The sequence below is a fragment of the Geotrypetes seraphini genome, chromosome 15 (assembly GCF_902459505.1).
Source record: "Geotrypetes seraphini chromosome 15, aGeoSer1.1, whole genome shotgun sequence".
NCBI classification, from domain to species: Eukaryota; Metazoa; Chordata; class Amphibia; order Gymnophiona; family Dermophiidae; genus Geotrypetes; species Geotrypetes seraphini.
This window is the reverse complement of record NC_047098.1, coordinates 44,502,257-44,521,324: the sequence shown is the minus strand read 5'-3', so window position 1 is coordinate 44,521,324 and position 19,068 is coordinate 44,502,257. Positions and strand designations below refer to the sequence as shown.

The 19,068-nt window shown below is 46.4% G+C and overlaps 1 protein-coding gene across 1 annotated transcript in view; it reads right to left on the bottom strand.

The window, feature by feature from the left end:
• Positions 1 to 19,068, bottom strand: part of MED13 (mediator complex subunit 13) — a 432,233-nt gene that overhangs the window by 222,560 nt on the left and 190,605 nt on the right. Inside the window, exon 12 of the mRNA XM_033922821.1 lies at positions 6,037 to 6,158. Within this exon, the coding sequence (XP_033778712.1) occupies positions 6,037 to 6,158 (122 nt within the window). The remainder of the gene's footprint in view (positions 1 to 6,036; positions 6,159 to 19,068) is intronic.

The following is a 19,068-nucleotide window of genomic DNA, read 5'->3' as shown; positions in this document are numbered from 1 at the left end:
TCTGGAATGCTTTACCAAAGGTTGTGGTCAGAGTGGATAGCGTAGCTGGTTTTAAGAAAGTTTTGGACAATTTCCTGGAGGAAAAGTCCACAGTCTTATTGAAAAAGACATGGGGCAAACCAGTGCTTGCCCTGATCAGTAGAATGGAATGTTGCTACTCTTAGGGTTTTGGCCAGGTACTAGTGACCTGGCTTGGCCACCATTAAGAATGGGCTACTGGGCTTGATGGACCATTGATCTGACCCAGGAAGGCTATTCTTATGTTCTAATTGAACATGTGTCGCAATTTGAACACATTGCACCAATTTTGAAGGATTTGCATTAGTTGTCCATCAATGCGCGCATTGAATTTAAGCTTCTGTGCTTAATATTCACAATGCTGCATGGATGATAGTCCTGCAGCGATGCGCTCATTGTTCTACCTCTATTAGCTGTCATGGAACTTACATTCAAAGGACAAATTCTGTTTAGAAGTGCCCCCTCTGAATGCAGTGAGATGGTCAAGTTATCGTAAGACAATGTTATCTGTGCAGGGCCCTATCTGTTGGAATCGGCTACCATTAGAGCTTAAGCAAGCTCTCACTGTATTACAGTTCAGGAAAGGGCTGAAAACTGTACTTTTTTTGCACAGTTTTATAAATTGAAGTAGTGTACAATGAGCTGTTAGTTTTCATTAATGCTGCTGAAGATGGAACGTTGTATTGTCACAGGCATTGTTTCTCGATGAGTTGATTATTTTAATGTGTAACAGGATGCTTTTATTTTATTTTGTAAATTGTAATGTGTATGTTGTTTTTATTTTGTAAGTTTTGTTGTAATCCGAATAGAATTGTGGGATATGCGGACTATAAATTTCTTAAATAAATAAATAAATAAAGAAAGAAGTAAAATAACTCTGCGAGACCATTAAGAAATGGTTGTAGTAGGAGACTACATAAGATCAGCAAGTAACTTAAAATTAGTCCAATGGTGAATCAAAAGTACAGGCTTTTGGCACCACCATGGAGGAGTTTCGAATGAGTTTTAGAAAGATGTGACTACTACATTAGCAGGAACAAATATGCCATTGGTAAGAGAGGTAAAAAGGAGGTGACCTAGGAGTAGTCTAGAGCAGTGTTTTTCAACCGCTGTTCCGCGGCACACTAGTGTGCCGCGAGATGTTGCCTGGTGTGCCGTACGGTCAGGGCCGCCATCAGGGCAGTACCACCAGTCTAGGGAGAGGGGCGGTCCGCCCCACGTGGACAGGAGAGAGCTGGACGGCGGACCCGCGGAGTTCAATACATCTCGAGCCGCGAGGCTCGTCTTCTGTTCCTCCCTGCCCTGCAGCTAACATATAGCCGATCGCAAGCGTTCCCCGATGTCAGCGCTGACGTCGGAGGGAGGGCTTAAGCAAAGCCTGCCCTCCGACGTCAGCGCTGACGTCGGAGAATACTTCCGTTCGGCTATTTGTGTGCGGCAGGGCAGACAGGAAGCAGAAGACAAGCCTCGCGGCTTGAGCTTCGTTTTGCTGAGAAAGTTGCAAAGATGGGCTGGTAGGCAAACCAGGAACACAAAAGGGGGGAGGGAGTGCGTTTTGGACACAAGGCATGAACTTGGGAGAGAGGAAGGGAGGGAAAGAGATGCTGAGGTGGGGGAGGGAATGGGTTTTTGGACACAGAAGGCATGGACTTGGGAGAGAGGAAGGGAGGGAAAGAGATGCTGAGGTGGGGGAGGGAATGCGTTTTTGGACACAGAAGAAATGGACTTGGGAGAGAGGAAGGGAGGGAAAGAGATGCTGAGGTGGGGGAGGGAATGCGTTTTTGGACACAGAAGAAATGGACTTGGGAGAGAGGAAGGGAGGGAAAGAGATGCTGAGGTGGGGGAGGGAATGAGTTTTTGGACACAGAAGAAATGGACTTGGGAGAGAGGAAGGGAGGGAAAGAGATGCTGAGGTGGGGGAGGGAATGAGTGTTTGGACACAGAAGGCGTGGACTTTGGAGAGAGGAAGGGAGGGAAAGAGATGGTTGTGTACACGGGGAATAGAAGAAAGGAGAATTTTTGGTCATAGGGAGGGAGTGAGGTACAGATAGTGGCATACCAGGGTGGGGGGGGGCGGTCTGCCCCACCCCGGGTTTACGTCCCAAGGGGGTGCACAGCTGGCCACCCTCCAGTGTTGTCCCTAGGCCGGCAAACTGTGGCTCTTTAGCCACTTGAGTGCCACCGCCGCCAACGGTGTTGTTGGCGGTGGCAGCATTATAAAATACTTTCTTTGTGTTTATTTGATTCCTATTCAAGAGAATTACTTTATATATAGTCAATATAGGCACAGAGTTAAATTTTTTAACATTTTCTAATGGTGGTGTGCCTCGTGATTTTTTTCATGAAACAAGTGTGCCTTTGCCCAAAAAAGGTTGAAAAACACTGGTCTAGAGCAGTGTTTCTCAACACGCGATATGTGTACTCTTAGGGATACGTGAGCCACTTGTTGGGGGTATGCAGCCTGGCCACCGCAGAGGATATTCACTGCCCATCAATAGAAGCCGCTGCCACCAGAAGAAGAATCTGAAGAAAGTACAGTTGTGGAATATGCTACACTTAGCAGACCCAGTCATTAAAATCTGACTCCAGCCCTATTAATAAAAAAATAAAAGAATAAATGTTTGACATTAATCAATAGTATTTATCTTCTTTTCAATCTATAGCCCTGGAGTCATATACAATCTAAGAGGGCAAGCTGCTTTACAGTAGAAACAAGGCTGAAAATTCATTGATGATCACGGTATGAAGTCAGGATGGAATTGTGTGTGAAGTAGAGAGTTGGGCGGGGACAGAAAACCCACCCGTCCCCGCCAAAGTCTCACCCGTCCCCACCTGTCCCCGTGAGGAATCCCACCCGTCCCCGTGAGGAATCCTTCCATCCCCACCCGTCCCCGCGAGGAATCCCCTCCGTCCCCGCCCATCCCCGTGAGGAATCCCCTCCGTCCCCGCCCGTCCCTATAAACTTCAGAAATAGTTATTTCATTTAATTATGCTACTGAATTAAAGGCTCTGGTAGAAACCCATTTACAAATAAGCAAAAAGACTTTATTAATTTGGAAATATTAATTGGGAAGAATACATACTTTGTAAACGGGTTTCTACCAGAGCCTCTTTTGTTTATAAATTTTTATCAACACAACTAAGATACTACTTTATCCTGCAGCAAAAAAAAAAGAAACAGAATTCTTTTCCTACCTTTGTTGCCTGGTTTCTGCTTTCCTCATGTTCTCATTCAGTTCCTTCCATCCACTGTCTCTCTTCCTTCTGCGTCTTCCATTTGCTCTGTTACTGTGCCTCTCCCTTTCTCCCCCCCTTCCAAATTGGTCTGGCACCCATCTTCTTCCCTCCGCTCCCCCCATAGTCTGGTATCTCTGTCTTCTTCCCTGCCAGCATCTTCTCCCCACTCTCTCTTCCCCATTTCCTTTCAGCGTCCTTCTCCCCCCCATCTTCCCCATGTCCTGTCAGCGTCCTTCTCCCCCCTCTGTCTTCCCCATGTCCTTTCAGTGTCCTTCTCCCCCCTCTGTCTTCCCCATGTCCTTTCAGTGTCCTTCTCCCCCCTCTGTCTTCCCCATGTCCTTTCAGCATCCTTCTCCCTCTCTGTCTTCCCCATGGCCTTTCAGCGTCCTTCTCTACCCCTTTGTCTTCCCCATGTCCTTTCAGCATCCTTCTCCACCCCTTTGTCTTCCCCATGTGCTTTCAGCGTTCTTCTCCCCCCTCCTTCTCTCCCACCCCGGGTGCAGCACAGCCGGCCAGGTCCCCTTACTTTTGTGGCACTTCCCCGACCGACAACAGCCCCGGTCTGACAAATCTCCCTGCCCTTAACCGCAAATCTAAATTTCCTTCTTACAGCTGCTGTAAGAAGGTAATTTAGATTTGCAGTTAAGGGCAGGGAGGTTTGTCGGACCAGGGCTGTTGTCGGTCGGTCGAGGAAGCGCCACAAAAGTAAGGGGACCTAGCCGGCTGTGCTGCACCCGGGGCGGGGCGGACCGCCCCCCTCCCTTGGTAGCCACTCGAGCCGCGAGGCTACTCCTCCTTACCTACCCTGCCTGCAGCACAGAGCCGAACGGAAGTCTTCCAGACGTCAGTGCTGACGTCGGAGTGAGGGAGGGCTTTGTTTAAGCCCTCCCACCCCTCCGACATCAGCGCTGATGTCGTGAAGACTTCTGTTCGGCTCTGTACTGCAAGCAGAGCAGGTAGGGAGAAAAGCTGCGCGACTTAGTACATCCAGCCCCGCAGGAACCCCGCGACCCTCGGAGGCTTCCCCATGGGATTCCCGCGACCCTAGGGGGGGTGTCCCCACGGGATCCCCGTGACCCGAAGGGGGAACCCGCGGGAGTTCCGTCGTCCCCATTCCCGTGCAGCTCTCTAGTGTGAAGGCCATTGAACTTCAAAGAAGCTTTTATTTTTAAAGAAAGTCCAAAATGTCTTTCTACTAATCTTCTATGATAATTTTTTAAAAGACACTTGAAATACTTGAAAAGGTTCATAAAAAAAGTTATACGGGAAGGCAACTCAATGGAGAAACAAGAGATATGACTTTTTCACTCCGCAGAAAACAAAAAACTGACAACTTTAAAAGCTGGCATCAGACACGAAGGCACTCACGCATGCACAGTGCAGGCAGTCTAAAAAGCTTGCTAAAGCTTAAAGTGATACTACACTTTTCACTGTCCATGCTGGGGCTCTGTGGATGATGTCACCCACATGTGAGAATAAGCTGCCTGCTTGTCTAAGAATAATGTTGGATATGGCAGTGGAATGCAAGGGAAAAAAACAAAAGAAAACTGCAGACTGATATGTACAAGATGCAGGCTATGTTTATTGTACCAGATATTTAATGCAGTTACAGATATCACCTTTTTATAAACCAAGGGACCCGACACGGTCCGTGTTTCAGAGAACACGCCTTCTTCAGGGGTCCATGGTTGATAAGGTTTAAGATAAACCGCAATTTAAATTGGTATAAAATAAATGCCTGTGTAGACAAAATCACGAGCTGACAGTGCAAAGCAAAAAATGGAAGGTACAGAGATGGAAGATGGATAGTGGTCACGGAGAAAGAAGAAAACATCAAATGGGCAGAAGACAAACAGAAACCAGAGCCTGGGACCAATGATTTGAATAATAAATTGACCAGACAAAGAATAGAAATTTTTTTTTTAAATTTTCTGATTACAATATGTCAGATTTGAAATGTGTATCCTGCCAGAGCTGGTGTTAGATAGTGAGCGTGAGCAAAGACCTAACAGAGAGAGGAAAATACATTTTTGCTTTTTTTGTTTGTTTGTTTACACCACAGCACAGGTTTGGGGTTGGAGGGCAATAGAGGTTGAAGAGGCTGCAAAATAAATCCAGCAGGATGTTTGAAAAAAATGCCTCATTGGGCAGAAAAACGAATTGAACAAAAAAAAAAAAAATCTATTTTAAGAACATCTGTTACTGGTCAATAGGTTAGGCTACTATAATTCTTGTATGCAGAATTAAACTGACAGCTAGCTCTAAGACAGTAGTTATTGCAAAATAATGAAGCACAAACGATCACATTATACTCTGGTTGCTACTGGAGCTGAAAAAGTTCAAGGTCTGAGTGCTGATTTTTTAAAATTATAATACTTAGGCTATACTGAATATTTGAGGTCCTCCTTAGAACCACCACCTTCATTAGGACAGGGTTAACTGTCGAGCTATTTTCAGATAATTGCCTCCAATTCCTGGAAAACTCACAACTAAAAACGAATGGAAACTTTTCTAAGCTCTAAAACAACTAGCCATGTTGGAACCACTGGGATCACCCACTAATGTGGCTTTCACCCTGACTGAAGAGGGAGAATCAAGAGTTTTTCCCATTGTGTTTATGGTAGAACTTATTAAATGTGGACTTGTACATCACATATCCATGTGCTTAGAATACACTTTTAACTTTTTCTCTAATACCTTTTACTTTCTCTCTAAGTGTACTACCCAGAAAACCAGCTCATTCACTTTTCCAATGATTAGCTATTCAGATAAGTTACTCACTGTAAGTTCATCTTCATCAGAATTGAAGAGATTATCAAGGTCCGTATAAGATACCACCAGGTCATTTTCATGAATAAGGCTGGTTGATGCAGTGCGGGTGTGAGTAGCTGTGCGTTGGCCATCTACAACAGAGAATGAATACATGTTATCTAATTACTTATCAGCTACATTTAGTTTTACATATCTCATCAAGTTACTTACTATAAGCTCACAGAGGCATGCACTGAAGCTTGCTTTAGAATCTGTACATGTTACAGAAGACATGTATAACTGCAGCTTTTCATTTCCCAAAAAATACTGGTCATCTGCTTGCTGTCTATGAATGTTGTTTTTATTTAAATATTTATTACATTTTGAAAGTTACTTAACATTATGAAGGCATTTTTGAAAGAACATCCAAGTCAGAATTGAGATATTCTGCTCATAACATCCAACAAAAAAAGAGTCCATCGTGGCCATTTTCAAACAGAAAAAATGTTGGTATTTCCTATTTGAAAATACATGGAGGACATTCTTGTGCAGAAAACATCCAAAATGAACAGGCATTTTCCAAAATGAAACATACAAATTATGAATGCTAAATGACAGACACAAAAATGTTTGTTGTTCAAAAATGGCTACACAGACATCCCTGCAGAGCAGAAGGGCAGCCTAATGGTCAATGCACTGGACTTTAAACAAATCTCACCTTAATTCATGCTTGCAGGTGTCTTATAAATTCAGATACAATAGGTTTTCCATGTTCCAGGAAGGCTCACATATTTGTACAGAAATAATAAACGAGTTAAAGAGGAGTTACACCTGGGACCCGTTGTTCAAAGTCCCCCTACACTGACCACTCTGCTACTCCTTATATTTGCTTGCTGCTCTACAGGAATGGCTATAATACCTGAAGCCGTCACACAGCCTGGTATTCACCATCACTTTCATTTCTTAAGGGGGTGAGAGAAGGTCTTTCTTCCCATTTCATTATCACTGAAAGATGTCCTAATTTCAGGCCACCTCTAGTCCTGCCCAAAACACATCTCTACTATGCTCCCTTGTTACTCGGGCAAACTGCAGTGCAACACACCCAAATTATGCTTTTTGAAAATTGTAATTTGGACACTGTCGGGAGACATCTGCTTTGAAAATGAGCACCTATATATAACACAAAATGTTACAATTTGTCAAACATTCATGTTATAAAATGGAACTGTTCATAATACAATTTTAAGCAATTCCACATAATATTCTATTGACAGAGCTTTTCTCCTTCCTGCTCCACCTCTACCCTCCTATTCTAACTTCCCCTCCCTCAAACATATAATCATCCCAAATTGGGACAAGGATTGTTTTACATCAAGCTTTGCTCAGAACCGACATTTCTTGCATCTGTATTTACCGAAGAGGATATACACAGCATACCGAAACCCATCAGGCTATATGCTGGAAACGAATACGGGAAACTGATAGGGTTGACGGACTGTCTAAAAGAGATATACAGGCTTAAGAGCAATAAATCCCCGGGTCTGGATGGCATCCATCCGAGGGTCATCAAGGAACTGAAAGGGAGTATAGCTGAACTGCTTCAGCTAATAGCCAATCTGTCGATCAAATCGGGAAAGATTCTGGAAGACTGGAAGGTGGCGAATGTTATGCCGATCTTCAAAAAAGGTTTGAGGGGAGATCCGGGAAACTACAGACCGCTGAGTCTGACCTCAGTACCGGGAAAAATGGTAGAGGCGCTGATAAAGGACCATATCATTGATCACCTTGAGGGACATGGTCTGATGAGGGTCACCCAGCACGGTTTCAGCAAAGGCAGATTTTGACAAACTTGCTGCACTTCTTCGAGGGAGTAAACAGACAGATAGACAAGGGCGACCCGGTTGACATTGTATATCTGGATTTTCAGAAGGCGTTCAAAAAGGTTCCACATGAACGACTACTTCGGAAAATTGCGGGCCATGGAATCGAGAGTGAAATACTCACGTGGATTAAAAACTGGCTGGAGCATAGGAAACAGAGAGTGGGGGTAAATGGACACACTTGATGTTGAAAAAAGTGTGTAGACTAAAGGATTGCACTGCAAATAAAATTAATATAAAAAGCTCATCCTTCCAGCTTCCTGATGTAGCGTAGCAAAACACAGACTGTGTTGGAGCCGTGAACTGACCTTTTCAGATAAGTGGTCTACTGTTAAACAACTTTTGTAGAGCCATAACATTTGCCACTCCAGTAGAAGCAAGTATCCTTGCTCCATCCAATGTGTTATGATTAAAATTCAAGCACCTTTCCAGCGACATTGTACCGCTGCTGTAGCGCCTTGCTGAAGAGCTTATGAGCACATTTAAATATTTAAAAGCCTTTAAATGTTATATAAAGATACTATTTGAGAAACTTGCCCAGTATTGATGAGGGGTTTTTTTGTGTTTTGTTCTATTTGAAAGATGGATGCAAGGCAGAAAGTTAAGACAGAGAGAAAAACAGTCAAAGGTCAAGAAGGCCCTGGAAACATAGTTAAAAGCACAGAAAAATAAAGTCTCCAGCCAACAAAGGTAAGATTTTAAAGTATGTTGGAGCACCAGATTGGGGCTTACAATGTACTGAGAAAGATTTCAACCTGAGGAAAGAGACAGGAGGGAAGTTTAGCTGATAAAACCATGAGATTTGGCACGTCACACAAAAAGAACACATGCCAAGATTCTCAAACAAAATCGGCATTTAACACCAACCCTTCTCAGCAGGGGGCGAGATGCCCACGCTGTCCCATTGCCATGCTACACCTCCTCCTCCCATGCCTCCAGGACCCCCGCCCTCTTCTCCGTACCTTTCTTTAGATGGCTGGCCAGAGGTATAACTACTCCCTCGGGCCAGCTGGCCCGCCTCCTCAGAATAGGCCTTCCCCTCCCCGGTTCATCCTGGGATGCACAGGGGAGGGGCCTGAGGCTGACGGGCCCAGACTGGTTAAGACCCTCATATGGGAAGGGCCTTAAACAATCTGGACCAATCAGAGCCTCAAGCCACTCCCCAGATGCATTAGGGAGGGACCTAAGACTGGTTGTTTAAGGCCTTCCTATGGGTGGGGCCTTAGGCATCCAGGCTAATGAGAGCCTTAGGCTCCTCGCCGATGGATCTGGGGAGGAGCCTAAGCACATAAACAACCTGGGCCAGAGCCTCAGGCCCCTCCCTGGTGCATACCAAGGGGAAGAGGGAAGTCTCGGCGCTTAGGAGCGAGGTATCGCTTAGCCCTGCAGGACCCATGCCTTCCCAACAGCCACGAGAGAGGGAAACTACGGCGGCTCAGAAGGGATAGGAGATCTTCCCTGACAGAGCTGGAGGGCTTACCGGTGTCCCAAGTCTCCCAGGCAGTGATACCATCATTGGAGAAGGCAACAGTGGCGTCAGTAGTTGGAGGAGAAGTTCTATCAGTCCCCGTAATGGTAAGGCCAGCGGAATTCACTTTGGAATCCATCTGGACTGCTTTAGACTCCTTATATAAACTGTGTGCGGGAACTCTCCCTCTGGTAAATGCACAAACTTTGAGAATTGACTCTTCACAGGAGGAAATAAAGTCACAGGAGGAAAAGGTGGATCGCATGGACCAACGAGTTCAAGGTATTCAATCAACTCAGACTACTTTAATGCAGGATAGACTGTTGCTAGTAAGGAAATTCCAGAGTTTAATTACATGTTGTGTGAAGAAATATTTTCTCTGGTTTGTTTTAAATCTACTACTTAGTTTCATTGCATGCCGCCTAGTCCTAGTATTTTTTGAAAAAGTAAACATCTACTCTTTCCATTTCACTCAATATTTTATCATATCATATCACTCCTGAGCCCTAGCCACTTTAGCCTTTCCGCATAGGGAAGTCGTCCCATCCCTTTTATCATTTTTGTCGCTCTTCTCTGTACCTTTTCTAATTCCGTTATATCTTTTTTGAGATACGGAGACCAGAACTACACACAGTGCATGTATGTTGCTGCTTGCCCATGTTTCCACCAATACAAACCCTCTTTCTTACTATACATTCCTGCCAGTTTTTCTGGTATTAGACACCAACAGCAAAGATACTTATCTGTAGCGGTACATAGACGAAACCGTGCGAGATAAAGCCATGTGGACAATGGAGCGCCGACAATCATGGGCAGGACATCTGCGCGCTGGATTTAAACAGTATTTTAACGCACTCTGAGGGTGGTTTGGGTGGGGAACCCCCCCACTTTACTTAGAATCGTTGGTTCTCCCGTTGTGGGGGGTGTTGGGGGAACACCCCATTATAGAGAAAATAGCCTTTTCCCCTGTTTTTTAGAGAAAAAGTACAGTTTCCTCTGTAATGGTGGGGTTCCCCTCACCCCCCATGGGAGCGCCGACAGTTCTAAGTGGGGGGGGGGGGGTTTCCCCCTCCCATCAGAGCGCTTTAAAATACTGTTTAAATCTAGCAAACAGACATCCTGCCTGTGATTGTCAGTGCGGTTTTGACCCATCACCATCTGTAGCAGGTGCTCTCTGAGGACAACAGGCATATATTCTCATATGGGTGAGGTCATCCACAGAACCAAGTATGGACACTGCCAATTGTACCGTCACTTCAAATCTTTAAGCAGTGCCCATACTGCATGCCATCAGCTTGCAGGACCATCAGTTCAGTAATAATGCTAAGAAACCAACTAAGAGAGTTGGATGGTTTCTAAGAATATATACCTGCTGTTCTCAGAGAACATCTGCTACAAGTAAGTATCTTTGCATTCTCCAAGGACAAGTAAGCATAACGAACTGGCAAGACTCAAGGTAAGCAAAGCCATGGGACCGGACAATCTACACCCAAGAGTGCTCAGAGAATTGAGAGATGTTCTGGCGGAACCGTTGGCAGTGCTCTTCAATCTTTCACTAAGTACGGGGAAAGTACCGTTGGACTGGAAAACTGCCAACGTCGTTCCTCTACATAAAAAGGGTTGCAAGGCTGAGGCTGCGAACTATAGACCGGTAAGCCTCACCTCCATAGTGTGTAAACTCATGGAGACACTGGTTAAGTATAGATTGGATACGATCCTAAACGAGGAAAATCTCCAGGATCCCAGTCAACATGGATTCACCAAGGGTAGGTCATGCCAGTCCAATCTTATCAGCTTCTTTGACTGGGTAACAAAAAGACTGGACTCAGGCGAGTCCTTGGACGTCGTGTACCTGGACTTCAGCAAAGCGTTTGACAGCGTCCCACACCGCAGGCTGCTGAACAAGATGAAATCGATGGGGTTGGGAGAGACTCTAACTACATGGGTCAAAGATTGGCTTAGTGGCAGACTTCAGAGGGTGGTGGTTAATGGTACCCTCTCTAAAATGTCGGAAGTGACTAGCAGAGTGCCACAGGGTTCAGTCCTGGGCCCTCTCCTCTTCAACATATTCATTGGGGATCTGACTCAAGGGCTTCAAGGCAAGGTAACCTTATTCGCTGATGATGCCAAACTATGCAATATAGTAAACGACTATAATCTAAAGGATGCTATGGAGCAAGACCTGCGTACTTTGGAAAGCTGGTCCTCGATCTGGCAGCTGGGCTTCAATGCCAAGAAATGTAAGGTCATGCTTCTCGGAAACAGAAATCCTTGCAGAACTTACACCCTGAATGGAGAAACTTTAACCAGAACTACGGCAGAACGAGACTTAGGAGTAATCATCAGTGCTGATATGAAAGCTGCCACTCAAGTGGAGAAGGCTTCATCTAAAGCACGGCAGATGATAGGTTGTATCAAGAGAAGCTTCGTCAGCAGGAAGCCTGAAGTCATGATGCCATTGTACAGAGCCATGGTGAGACCTCATCTGGAATACTGTGTGCAATTTTGGAGGCCACATTACTGTAAAGATGTGCTCAGAGTTGAATCGGTTCAGCGGATGGCCACCAGGATGGTCTCGGGGCTAAAGGGTCTCCCGTACGAGGAAAGACTGAGCAAGCTACAGCTCTACTCTCTCGAGGAGCGTAGGGAGAGGGGAGACATGATTGAGACATTTAAGTACATCACGAGACGGGTTGAGGTGGAAGATGATATCTTTCTCCTGAAGGGACCCTCGACCACAAGAGGTCATCCGCTCAAACTCAGGGGAGGGAAGTTTCGTGGAGACGCCAGGAAGTACTTCTTCACGGAGAGAGTGATTGAGCATTGGAACAAGCTTCCAATGCAGGTGATAGAGGCACACAGCGTCCCAGACTTCAAGAATAAATGTAGGATCCCTACGAGGGTCAGCCAAAGGATAGGATCACTAGGGTATAGACTTGAAAGAGCGGGTCAGTAGAATGGCAGTATTACAATTCTACTTAAAGGGGACATTAGACTTAAAAGGGAGGGTCGATGGTGTGGGCAGACTTGATGGGCTGTAGCCCTTATCTGTCGTCATCTTTCTATGTTTCTATGTTTCATAATATTCTCATATGTGGGAATCCCAAGCTGCCAGGATCATGCCTCTCGAAGATGTAAAGCCTAGCAAACTGGCAAATTTTATCTTTCAATGTTTGCATCCAGCCTCAACATCAGTCTTCATTCAAATATGATAAGAGCTGGATTCATTCAAAACCCTCGCTATACATTCTATATCTTCAAGGACGCCTCAGCCCCACCACTCCGCCGCTGTAATAGTTTGCTACTGCGGGAAGAATTATGTGGTGCTTCATCACTGGCTGCCCATTTAAATATCGTCTGACTCCCAGGTTTGGCTGAGATAAGTACTACATGCACTTTATATTTCTACATATAGCACAGTTACTTACCGTAACAGGTGTTATCCAGGGACAGCAGGCAGATATTCTTGACTGATGGGTGACGGCACCGACGGAGCCCCGGTACAGACAATTTTAGAGTGATTGCACTCTAAGAACTTGGAAAGTTCTGGCATGCCGCACCGCGCACGCGCGAGTGCCTTCCCGCCTGACAGAGGCGCGCGGTCCCCAGTTATGATAAGCCAGCTAAGAAGCCAACCCGGGGAGGTGGGAGGGACGCAAGAATATCTGCCTGCTGTCCCTGGATAACACCTGTTACGGTAAGTAACTGTGCTTTATCCCAGGACAAGCAGGCAGCTATTCTTGACTGATGGGTGACCTCCAAGCTAACAAAAAGAGGGATGGAGGGAAAGTTGGCCATTAGGAAAACAAATTTTGCAAAACAGATTGGCCGAAGTGTCCATCCCGTCTGGAGAAAGCATCCAGACAATAATGAGATGTAAAAGTATGAACTGAGGACCAAGTAGCAGCCTTGCAGATTTCCTCAATAGGAGTGGAACGGAGGAAAGCTACAGATGCTGCCATCGCTCGGACTTTATGGGCCGTGACAGAACCTTCCAGTGTCAGTCCGGTCTGAGCATAACAAAATGAAATGCACGCTGCCAGCCAATTAGACAACGTACGTTTAGAAACAGGACGTCCCAATTTATTTGGATCAAAGGACAGAAAGAGTTGGGGAACTTATCTGTGGGGTTTCGTACGCTCTAGATAGTAAGCTAGAGCCCTCTTACAGTCCAAAGTATGCAGAGCCTGTTCTCCAGAATGAGAGTGAGGTTTTGGAAAGAAAACAGGCAGAACAATGGATTGGTTGAGATGGAATTCAGAGACAACCTTAGGGAGAAACTTTGGATGCGTACGCAGAACCACCTTGTCATGGTGAAAGACCGTAAAAGGTGGATCTGCAACCAGTGCATGAAGCTCACTGACCCTCCTGGCAGAGGTAAGAGCAATAAGGAAAAGTACCTTCCAAGTGAGAAACTTGAAAGAAGCGGTAGCCAAAGGTTCAAATGGAGGCTTCATCAAGGCGGAAAGAACCACATTGAGATCCCAGATAACAGGAGGGGCTTTAAGAGGTGGTTTCACATTGAAAAGACCCCGCATGAACCTGGACACCAGGGGATGAGCTGATAGAAGTTTTCCATGGATCGGCTCATGAAAAGCAGCAATGGCACTGAGGTGGACTCTGATGGAAGAAGACTTAAGGCCAGAGTCAGATAATGAAAGCAAATAATCCAACAACGACTCCACTGCCAGGGAAGTTGGATCAAGATGATGAAGAAGACACCAGGAAGAATACCTCGTCCACTTCTGATGGTAACATTGCAGAGTGGCTGGCTTCCTGGAGGCATCTAGAATGGAACGAACAGGCTGAGACAAAAGTGTATCATGAGAAGTCAGCCCGAGAGATACCAAGCCGTCAGGTGCAGAGACTGGAGGTTGGGATGTAGAAGGGTCTCCTGATGCTGTGTAAGCAGAGAAGGATACAGTGGAAGAAGAAAAGGTTCCCTGGAACTGAGTTGAAGTAGAAGGGAGAACCAATGTTGCCTGGGCCACCTCGGAGCAATCAGAATCATGGTGGCTCGTTCCCTCTTGAGCTTGAATAAGGTTCTCAACATGAGAGGCAGAGGAGGGAAAGCGTACAGGAACAGATTTGACCAATCGAGGAGAAATGCATCTGCTGCCAGACGGTGAGGAGAGTAAAGTCTGGAGCAGAATAGGGGCAGCTGGTGATTGTGAGGAGCTGCAAAGAGGTCTATCTGAGGAGTGCCCCATTGAGCGAAGATAGACTGTAGAGTTACAGGATCGAGTGTCCACTCGTGAGGCTGGAGAATTCTGCTGAGCTTGTCCGCTAAGGAATTCTGTTCTCCCTGAATGTAGATAGCCTTCAGGAAGAGATGGTGATCTATGGCCCAAGTCCAAATCTTCTGTGCTTCCTGGCACAAGAGGCGAGAGCCTGTCCCCCCTTGCTTGTTGATGTAGTACATGGCCACTTGATTGTCCGTGCACAGCAGAAGGACCTGAGGAAAGAGAAGATGTTGGAAGGCCTTGAGGGCATAAAACATCGCTCTGAGTTCCAGGAAATTGATGTGATGCTTCTTTTCCTGGGCTGTCCAAAGACCTTGAGTCTGGAACTCGTTCAAATGAGCTCCCCATGCATAAGGGGAGGCGTCGGTGGTGATGACTAGTTGATGAGGAGGCTGATGGAACAGAAGACCTCTGGATAGATTTGAGGATACCAACCACCATTGTAGAGATTGACGAAGAGATGATGTCACAGATATGTGACGTGAGCAAGGATCCGTCGCTTGGGACCACTGAGTAGCTAGGGTCCATTGAGGAGTTCGCAGGTGAAGACGTACGAGGGGTGCGACGTGAACTGTGGATGCCATGTGACCCAAGAGTATCATCATTTGTTTGGCAGAGATGGAATGTTGTGGAAGTACCTGCTGACATAGAGACTGAAGAGTCTGAAGACGGTTGGATGGAAGAAATGCTCTCATGAGGAGTGTATCCAATATCGCTCCAATGAATTGGAGTCTTTGAGTGGGAATGAGATGAGACTTGGGTAGATTGATCTCGAATCCCAATATTTGTAGAAACTGGATGGTTTGGTTGGTGGCCAGGAGAACTGCTGGAGCGGATGTGGCCTTGATTAACCAGTCGTCCAGGTAAGGAAATACCTGAAGGTGGTGAGAGCGCAGAAAAGCAGCTACCACGATGAGACATTTGGTGAACACCCTTGGAGAGGAAGCAAGACCGAAGGGCAGCACCTTGTACTGGTAATGACACTGATTGATCATGAAACGGAGATACCGTCTTGAGGTTACATTGATTGGTATGTGAGTGTATGCTTCTTTGAGATCGAGGGAGCATAGCCAGTCGTCTTGGTTGAGAAGAGGATAAAGAATGGTTAAGGAAAGCATCTTGAATTTTTCCTTTACCAGATGTTTGTTGAGATCGCGAAGATCTAGAATTGGTCTGAGATCTCCTGTTTTTTTGGGGACTAGAAAATAACGGGAGTAGAATCCCTGACCCTTTTGATCTAGAGGAACTTCTTCTATAGCGTTTAGAAGAAGGAGGGATTGAACTTCCTGAATAAGGAGGGCAGATTGAGGACTGTTCAAAGCAGACTCTTTTGGCAGGTTTTGGGATGGAAGAGTCTGAAAGTTGAGAGAGTAGCCGTGGCGGATGATGTTGAGGACCCATTGGTCCGAAGTGATAACTTCCCACCGGCTGAGGAATAGAGAGAGACGACCTCCTATATGTTGAGGCAGGAGAGCAGATATAGGGGTACTGGCTATACTTTGGAGAATTAAGTCAAAAGGGCTGTGTCTTCTGCTGTGGAGTTGGCTTTACAGGCTGCTGTTGCTGTTGTTGCCTGGGAGGCTGACGCTGTTGCTGTCGTTGACGCCTGGGTTGCTGAGCAGTTGTTGGCAATGGTCGAGCTGTGAAACGGCGTTGATAGGCTGACTGTTGTCTAAAAGGCCTTGTTGGGGGAGGCTTTTTCTTATTTTTAAGAAGGGTATCCCAGCGTGTTTCATGAGCCGACAGCTTTTGAGTAGTCGAATCCATGGATTCCCCAAAAAGCTCATCCCCTAGGCATGGGGTGTTGGCTAACCGATCTTGATGATTAACATCAAGTTCAGATACCCGAAGCCAGGCCAGGTGACGCATTGCCACAGACATTGCTGTCGCTCTGGATGTAAGTTCGAAGGTGTCATAAATGGATCTAACCATGAACTTACGCAACTGAAACAGAGAAGACAAGCAATGGTGGAAAGATTGTTGTTTCCGTTGAGGAAGGTATTTCTCAAAGGAAGCCACGGTGGTAAGGAGATGTTTCAGATAGAAAGAAAAATGAAAGCCATAATTTCCAGCTCTATTTGCCAACATTGCATTTTGGTAGAGCCTCTTACCAAATTTGTCCATGGCTTTACCCTCTCTGCCAGGAGGAACAGAGCACATACACTGGCTCCTGCAGATTTTTTAAGGGTGGATTCGACAAGTAAAGATTCATGAGGAAGTTGTGGTTTGTCAAACCCAGGAATGGGAATTACTTTGTACAGAGAGTCTAACTTACGTGGGGCCCCTGGAACCGTTAAGGGAGTCTCTAAATTCTTGTAAAAAGTCTCCCTCAAGATGTCGTGAAGAGGGAGCTTCAAATATTCCTTTGGAGGTTGGTCAAAATCCAGGGCGTCCAAAAAAGCTTTAGACTTTTTGGACTCAGCCGCCAAAGGAATAGACAGAGAATCACACATATCTTTCAGAAAACTGGAGAAAGATGACGTGTTATGCTTAGAGGACGGGTCATGTACAGCAGACTCCTCCTCATCTGAGGAACATTCTCCTTCAGAGAGAAAAGGCTCTTCTGAATCTCCCCACAGATCAGGATCCCTGACATGGGGAGAACGATCCCGAGACTCAGGGGTAACTGGGTCTACATGCCGGGTCTTGCGTACCGACTTACCCGATCTCACCGACATCGACCCAGGCGATGTAATCGGTTGTACCGGAGCCGAAGTCTGTACCGATTGATGCTGAGCTCTCGGCTCCGGCGCAAGGACTGGCATCGATGCCGATGAGGCGGAGTGAATCGGTACCGAGGGAGTGGATACCGACAATACAGGTTGCTCCACTATCGGTACCGGCTCAGTGCGGACCGGCACCGGAAGGTTCGGTGCCAGGATAGTTGGAAGAAGCTGTTGCAATTGCTGCTTGAGCTGTGCCTGGAGAATGGCCGTAATTCGGTCATCAAGGGATGGCACCGGTACCGCTTTTTTCTTCTGCGGTACCTGCGGTGCCGCTCGACGCCCCGGAGATGAGGAGCCCGATGTCGAGGGACTCACCTCAATAGGGGCGGAGCGCTTCCGCTGGCGCCTCACAGTCGGCAGGATTGGGCTCACTGCACTTGAGACCGGAGGACGTTCCAGCGGGGAAGGCTTCTTAGCCGGCTTACCTGCATGTTGGGACGTCGGCGCGGAATCTCGCGGCGTCGAAGAAGAGGGTGTCGACTGAACCGGTGCCGAAGTCGGAGTCGATGGCATGGGATCGGACATCTCGGTGCCGAACAGTAATCGCTGTTGTATTTGGCGATTTTTTAATGTTCTCTTTTTTAGTGTGGCACAGCGGGTGCAGGTGGAGGCCTGATGCTCAGGACCCAAACACTGTAAGCACCAGTTGTGTGGGTCCGTGAGAGATATGGGCCGAGCACACCGCTGGCACTTTTTAAAACCTGGCTGAGGGGGCATGAACGTGAAGACCGCTTCAGCCAAATCGAAGGCCGAGGCTTCGATGGTGGCAGAAGGCCCCGCAGGGGAAAAGCCAAATTGAATGAAAAAACCAAAGATTTTTTTTTTTTTTTTTTACAAAAATGAAAGAAAAAGAAAGAGGCAAAAGCCAAAAGGGTTTACGCGAGCGGGAAGGCAAGTTTCAAAAAATTTTCAACAGCTGTTGAAAAAACGCGTCTTCTTAGCTCCGCGGAAACTAAGAAACTGGGGACCGCGCGCCTCTGTCGGGCGGGAAGGCACTCGCGCGTGCGCGGTGCGGCATGCCAGAACTTTCCAAGTTCTTAGAGTGCAATCACTCTAAAATTGTCCGTACCGGGGCTCCGTCGGTGCCGTCACCCATCAGTCAAGAATAGCTGCCTGCTTGTCCTGGGATAATTATATTTATTAATATTTATAACATTAAGAATCAATCAAGCATTATTATATTAAGCAACGATATTTAAATGGGCAGCCAATGATGAAGCATCACATAATTCTTCCCGCAGTAGCAAACTATTACAGCGGCAGAGTGGTGTATCTCGAAGATGTAAAGCATAAGGTTGGAGGGAAAGTTAGCTTTTAGTAGAGAAAGAATAGTTATTTATTGTAACAAGTGTTATCCATGGACAACAGGCAGATATTCTCACATATGGGCAACTTCATCCATGGAGCCAGGTATGGACAGTTTGACAAGTGAACTGTCACTTTAAGTTTGAAAAACTTTGCGACTGCCCGCACCTCGCATGCGTGACTGCCTTCCCACCTGACGTCAGCTCGTGCCCTTCAGTTCCATAAGCAAGCTAAGAAGCCAACCAGGAGAGGTGGGTGGATGTGAGAATATCTGCCTGCTGTCCCTGGATAACACCTGTTACAGTAAGTAACTGTGCTTTATCCTAGGACAAGCAGATAGAATATTTTCACATATGGACTCCCTAGCTTACTGCAATGGGATGGAGGGAGAGTTGGCCAAATTAAAGCCCAGATTCAGTAACCTCACTGATCGGGCCCGA